At 39.6% G+C, this 7,540-nt stretch overlaps 1 protein-coding gene across 1 annotated transcript; it reads left to right on the top strand.

The window, feature by feature from the left end:
- The first annotated feature begins 3,161 nt into the window (after positions 1 to 3,161).
- Positions 3,162 to 4,106, top strand: LOC114049068 (olfactory receptor 52B4-like). The gene has a single exon (XM_027870255.1). The coding sequence runs from the start codon at positions 3,162 to 3,164 to the stop codon at positions 4,104 to 4,106; it is 945 nt and encodes a 314-aa protein (XP_027726056.1).
- Positions 4,107 to 7,540: the final 3,434 nt, after the last annotated feature.

Below are 7,540 nucleotides of genomic sequence, written 5' to 3'. Positions count from 1 at the left end.
GAATTAATTTCTTTAAGTATTGGCTGATTTGATCTCCTTGCTGTCCAACGGACTCTCAAAAGCCTTCTCCAGCACCACAATTTGAAAGTGTCTATTCTGCTCAGTTTTCTTTTTAGTCCAACTCTCATAGCCATACACTGCTATTGAAAAAACCATAGCTTTGACTACGTAACCCTTTGTTGGCAAGGAGATGTGTCTGCTTTTTAATATGCAATCCAAATTTACCATAACTTTCCTTCCAAGGAAAAAGCATATTCTAATTTCATGGCTGTAGTCACCATCTTCAGATATCTTTGAGCACAAGAATATAGAATCTGACATGGCTTCTATTTTTTTCCCTCTGTTTGCCAAAAGGTGATGGGAGCAGATGCTATGATCTTAGGTTTTTTTTAAGTGTTAAGTTTCAAAGCCATTTTTATACTCTCCTTTTTCACCCCCAGTAAGAGGCTTCTTAATTTTTCACTTTCTGCCATCAGAATGATTGCAGACTGATTCTGCCAACAGAAGACTGATCATACAGGATATAGAACTTGAAAGACCCTTAAAGATTATATAGTCCAGCCCATCATTTTAGAGATGAAGAAACTGAGTCCCAAAGAAAGTAAGTGTTGGCCAAAATAATACATTTAGTGCAATGCTGAGGTAGGACTTGAACCCAAGTTTCCTGAGTAATAGCCTACTTTCTTTTCACTGCTTTTCCTTACTTGCTTCACTAAGGTAATATAAGGACTTTGGAAAGATACCATACTGTCCTTAGTCAGTTGAATTATAGTCATTGAAAATATAGTGTTAAACACACCATCGAATAGCTTCATTCTACCACATTCCTATGACCCTGGCTCTCTGGCGATGTATTGGCCAATTATAGAATATAAAAATGCCACATGGGGAAGTTGTAGCTTGAAAATAACTCTATGAGAAAGATCTAGGAGTTTGAAGAACTACAAATTCAATATGAGTTACCACTGACAGAATATCCATGGCATCCAGAATGAGGGAATTGATAAGCAGGCTCAACTCTACATTGGTCAGACTACAACTGAGTGTCATGTTCAAGTCTTGCTCCATATTTTGGGAAGGCCCTTGACAAGCTTAGCTGTATTCAGAAGAGGATGAGCAGAATGATAAAAAAGATAGGTGACTATTCCAAATAATGATCTGGTTAGAATTGGGGATGGTTAGCCTTGGAGAAGAAATTATTTTGTGGGGAGGGGTAAGGTTCTGATAACTGTCCAATCATTATGTGAGCAATAATATACTGGTTGGGAAAAAGAATTAGATACATTCTCTTTGGCCTCAGAGGATAGCACTAGGAGTAGGGACAGAAATTGCAGAGGCAAATTTCAATATAATATAAGGGAACATGTCCTCCCAATTAGAACTGTCTCAGTGCAGAATGGACTACTATGTTAAATAGTAGATTTTACATAACTAGATAGCTAGTGTCAAGATTGGTGTAATGGATATAGAATTGACTAAGTGATCTCTGAGTTCCTTTCTAACTTTAAGATTCTTTGATTTAACTTAGACCCAATGAGAGAGATGAGATAAAGGTAGTGGAATCTTCTTGGGAAAGTTTGAAGAACAAAATGAGCAGATAATCTGTTACTCTCTGAGATGGAGACTCCAGACATCAGGAATTTTGACTCGAAGGAAGAAGAACCTAAAGGGAGTGAGGTTCCAGGTAAGAGGAGCCCTACTGCAGATGTCAGGGAAATTTGGAGAACTAAGAGAAGAAGAGATGTTTGTAAGGGGGTTGTGATAAAACATACCCATAATCTTTCTTGGGCTGTCCCCTGCTTTCATGTGTATAAATATTGATTGGTGAGTTTGTAGCCATGTGTTCATAGTGACTGATGCACATCTCAATCCTTATTCTCCTGAAAGAGATGACTACATGTGAGTTGAGAGTCTTAACTCACCTGGATATAGGGTACAAGAAGGCGGCCTAGGGACCATGTTAGACCTTCAGAGGATGCAAAACATTGTCATAGCCTATCTTTGGCCTCTGGGTATGTATGTGTGTGTCCTGTCTCCCCAAGGAAAGGGAGCCGGGCTTCTTTTGTCTCTCCCTGATAGCATAGCCTAGTGTGAGTCCTGAACTTGCAGTCAATATTCAAAATAGACTTATGGGAAAGGTGCAGGTAGTCAGTACTGGAAAAATTTATTTTGGTTGTGCTGTTCTTTTCTTTACTCTGAAAGGGGAGGTCTAAGAGGTAGGGCAAAAAAAGACTTATATTTGAAGGATAACAGTGATTTTCTGCAGATGTCCCCAAGTTTCACTATCTTGACTTTTGCATTCATCTGACAAGATTGAAAATATTCTTCTTCCAGCCTTAAACCACTGGAAAGTGCATTGAATTGGGAGGCCAGGGAACCTGGGGTCTAGGGCTCACTTAGCTACTACCTACTTCCCTGTGGGGCCTCGGAAAAAAGTCAATTAACCCCTTTAAATCTCATTTTCATGAATTCTAAAGTCCTTCTGTGACATAATATTCTACAACTCCTTCTGAGGTAATGAACCTTGCTGAGCTGACACAGGGGATCTTCTGATTGGTTCCGCTACATTGTTGGAAATTTCAGCCATCTCCCATCTCAGGAGCAATGAACATCCAACATATTTCCTTATTCTACATGTTCACAGCTAGTGGCCAAAGAGGGTAATTATATGGCAATGAAGCTTTCTAAAGTCTTTCTAGACCATCCATACATGACTCACTGAACTAAAAAAATGTCACAGCTAGAAGAGCCAACTAATTAAAGGTGATTTAGTCTGTTCCCCTCCCCCAGATTTAACAGATGAGGAAACTGAAGGCCAGAAGCCCGGAGACAGGTGCTGGAAAAAGTAGATCTAAAATCCAGGTCTCCTGACACCTAGCCAGTAAATGACACACTTTCCCCATTGTCACACAGTTCAGTTTAATTTAACATATATTCACTAAGTATTAATTACATGTAGTTCAGTGTGCTGAATTCCAGGAATAAAAAAGACCAAAAAGGAATTACCTCTGCCCTCTAGGATCTTATCTTCTACTGAAGGAGATAACATGAAAGCAGATGAGTAGATTCAAAATATCTACTGAGTGCATGAAATGCCTTCCCCATTTCCTGACATTATCTTTGTCCACAGGAATGTGACTCAAAGTTGACTGTTCCTGGTCATGGCCTCTCTGAACCACACAAGTGCCAGTCACACAGTATTCATCTTGCTGGGCATCCCTGGACTAGAGGCCCAGCACTTATGGATCTCCATCCCCTTCTGCTTCTCTTACATAGTTGCTCTCCTTGGCAACAGCCTCCTTATCTTCGTCATCATCAATGAACGCAGCCTCCATGAGCCCATGTACCTTTTCCTCTCTATGCTTGCTGGGACTGATCTCATTCTCTCTAACACAGCTTTGCCCAAGGCTTTGGCCATCTTCTGGTTCCAAGCTGGAGAGATCTCCCTGGATGGATGCGTCACCCAGATTTTCTTCATCCATTCCACATTCATTGCCGAGTCAGGAATCCTGTTAGCGATGGCATTTGACCGCTATGTGGCCATCTGCGAACCACTGAGATATGCTACTGTCCTCAGCCGCAGGACAATTGGTTATATTGGTCTGGCTGTCACTGTGAGGAGCTTTTGTGTGATTCTTCCTGATGTGTTCCTGGTCAAGAGGCTACCCTTCTGTCGTAGCCGAGTACTCCCCCACACCTACTGTGAGCATATGGCTGTGGCCAAGTTCGCTTGTGCTGACATCCGTGTGAATGTCTGGTATGGCCTATCTGTCCTCCTTTCCACTGTGGTGCTGGATGCCCTGCTCATAGCCATTTCCTATATCGTTATACTTCGAGCTGTCTTCCGCCTCCCATCTCAGGGAGCCCGTAGCAAAGCTTTGGGCACATGTGGCTCCCACCTTGGGGTCATTTCCATGTTTTACCTTCCAGGAATTTTCACTATCATCACCCAGAGGTTTGGGCGCCATGTTCCCCTTCACACCCACATTCTCCTGGCTAATGTCTGTATGCTGGCTCCTCCTATGCTGAATCCCATCATCTATGGCGTGAAGACCAAGCAGATCCAGGACCGTGTACTTAATTTCCTATTCTCATGGGGAAAGTAGAGCTGAGAACTTCACTGGCTAACTGGTGTGGACAGTTTGAATCACTCTGAAATTCAGTAGTTTTGTGATCTTGAATAATTAACTTAACTTCCATAGTTTTCAGATCCTATATCTGTGACATGGAAATTACATATATATATAATACCTACTTCACAGGGTTGTTGTCAGGAAAAAATATAGCAAACCTTAAAGCACTAAGTGAATGTAAATTATTTTTCTTACTTCATTATAGGTAGGTTGTAGAGAACCTCTAATTCTCTTGGCCACTCACTGGACACCTTGAGTTAAGAGTTCAGCCAATGGTGAGCAAAATGACTCTATGTCTATGGTAGCAATCGGGTTTCCTTGGACAAAATTATCAGTTAGGTGGGGACAGCTAGGTGGCACAGTGGATAGACCACCAGCCCTGGAGTCAGGAGGACCTGAGTTCAAATTTGACCTCAGATACTTACTGTGTGACCCTAGGTAAGTCACTTAACCACCATTGCTTCCAAAATTAAAACAAAAAACAAACAAACAAAAAAGCAATCAGTTAGGAGTCAGGAGCCCCAGGAGTTGCTGAAAAGACAGAATTCCTGCCCAAGTAGGGAGAGAACTAAGATTATCTTGGTGTCAAAATGCTTTCAAATTGTTTCTGAAAGCTTCTCAGCATTCAGTGGAATTATGTCCTTGAGTATCTGTGATCCCTCCTGATCTGACTTCTAAAATAGTTTACCTCATGGGATCCTATGAATCTTTCTTCTGAACTCTTTGAAATATGATTTGCAGAAATCTAGCACACATGTCAGACTATGCCCAGATTGCCTCCCTTTCACAGACTCTTGAATAGTGTCCCCCTAAAGTTCTAAGCATCCACCTCAAGACCCATTCCTCTTTGTTAATGAGAACTGTATTCCAAAAATATTTTCCCTGGTTGTTTCTCTAGTCCAACTATTATGCCTTTATCATGCATGGTCTGATTGATGTTGTTTCTCCATTAGAATGAAAGCCCCTTAATAATAGGAGGTTGTTTTTTGCCTTTTATTGCATCCCCATTACTTAACACAGTACCTGGATCACAGTAAGCTTTTATTTAATAAATACTTTTTGACCAACTGTTTGATTACCTAAACTTAGCCCATGTGTGTATAGACACTTGAGGCCATAGGTTTTACTACTGGTTCCTGTCTTAAATTTTGTCTCCTGTGAATGTCTAGGTGTCTCAGTTGCTATTCTTTTGTTCTTTGCAGTTACTCTCTATAGAATATATTTTGTAGATTTACATTCCTTTCCCATCATTTTTATTTTGAAGTCCTTTTGATTTGATTTGAAAGACATCTGTGAAAATTTTCTTGATGAGTGGAATACAAACTGAATATGAGTAAATAGTATAGTATGATTATTGCTATCTTGGACTGAATTTATGCAAGAGTAGTGTACTACATTGGGAATAGGAATCCTACTGCCCTTTCACCTGGTTAGAAGATCTTGGTCATAAAGTTTTAGGAAAGAAATTTCCAAGCTGAAACATGGCCAGAAGACAGCGTTCATTTCTTGGAACTCAGATTTTAGGAAAGACATACATGTGCTGAAGAACTTACAGAAAAGTATAACCAAGATGGTAAAAGGATTAGCAAATCTGCCTTACAAGTGTGTCAGCCTGCAAGTATAAGTAGGATTTAAACAGGATATGCACAAATTCTTTTCTGATTCTGGCAGACCACTTAGAAGCTTTGGGCATGATAAAGCCTGCTTTTTCCATTAATATAGGACTTAGAGCTTAAGAATTCTCTGTTTTGAGATGATTATTAGCTGCCAAGAGGGACAAGCCAACATCTCAGTGGATCATTACAAATTAAATAACTTTGTCCCTGTCACTTTCTTCCCTTCTAGTTGTGATCATATCAGGGCTGTCTGGAGATGCTTCTCATGAAAAGTAATGGGGAATGGGGACAGGAAGGGCAGCTTGTCTTATCCTCCATTCTGACTGTCATGTAGCTATGAGAATATAGCATCTAAAGCCTATGATTGCCATTTTCAAATATTTGAAAGATTGGTCATATCATTTGTCAAGGAATAAACACGTTAGGTTATTGCTAATGAGAAGAACCAGCTACAATGAGAGGAAATGATAGAGGCAGATACACTTGATATAAGGAAAAATGGGGATGTTCAGCTTGAAACAGGGGAGAAGAACTAGAAACAACATTATAGTTGTCTTCAACTTTAACTCTCCAAGCCTCAGTATTCTCATCTTTAAAATGGGAATAATAATATTGGTATTATTTTCCTCATTGTGTTGTTTGGAAGACTTCATGAGAAAATGCATGTAAAGCATTTCTTGAAACCTAAAACTCTAAAGTATTTTCAAAATTGTCATGTGGAAAACTTCTCTCCAAAGGGCAGAACAAAGAGTTGAGGTAGGAGGAAGTTGCAGAGAGGATGTCAATGTGGTGTAGGGGGACAGGGAGAGACTTCTTAACAATTAGAACCATTTAAAATGGAATAATGGAGTAGATGGCCTTAGGAGGTGATCTCTTGTCTGGAGTGTCATGGGGAGATTATGGGTTACACCAGATAATCTTTGAGGTTTCTTCCCACTCTGAGATTCTGTTATTCTATGATTTTGTCTTTTGTAATTCTTTCTCCTAAAGGCTTTATTAGATGTTTCTATACATCAACAGAAGTCTATGTTGAATAATATGGAAATAGGCCTGTGGGGGCAGAGAGGGATTTATTCACTCAATATAGAGGTAATGGACAAGAATTTGAAGAAAAAAGTAATATGTATAAGATAAAATCATTTCATAAAAGACCAAGAATCTCCTCTAAAATATGCCAAGCTGTCATCTAACCTCTGCTTGAAGACTTTAAAGGTGGAAGGGGTAGGGGTAGGAGAGAAGAGGGATGGAAGACACTATCTATAGAGCTTATGCCATTTTGGAGTGTCCTTAATTTTTGAGGTAATTTTACTTACTATTGATCTTTTCTTTTTGTTCATGGTTCTTTTTCATGCTAGCATTAGGTATACAAAAATAAATAAGACACAGCCCATGTTTGCAAAAAAGCTTACCAAAATGGGTATGGGGTGGTATGGCATCTATAGAAATAATATGATGCAATATGGAATGTTATGAGAACAAAAGAAAAGCTGACTATTTATTAACTAGTAAGATAGTCATATACCAATGAAATCACAGGCCCTTTTCCTAATTCCTGAGTCAGTCATACAATGTCAAAGCATTGAAAAGACCTTAGAAGGGTACTGTTTATTTTATATGACAATCACTATGGGTAACCCAACTAGTAAGTACCCTAACTGACATTAGAACTTTTGTTTTCTTAGTCACAGCACAATAGTCCAGGCACTACAATGAGCACCAGCTTTATGCGCTATTATAGACAGTGCATGGTAATAACAGTTGAAGCACTGAACACCTGTGCCATCTTCCAGG

The sequence above is a fragment of the Vombatus ursinus genome, unplaced genomic scaffold (assembly GCF_900497805.2).
Source record: "Vombatus ursinus unplaced genomic scaffold, bare-nosed wombat genome assembly UNPS02014796.1, whole genome shotgun sequence".
Classification (NCBI taxonomy): domain Eukaryota; kingdom Metazoa; phylum Chordata; class Mammalia; order Diprotodontia; family Vombatidae; genus Vombatus; species Vombatus ursinus.
The sequence above is the reverse complement of the archived record's forward strand: the minus strand, read 5'-3'. Positions and strand labels throughout refer to the sequence as shown.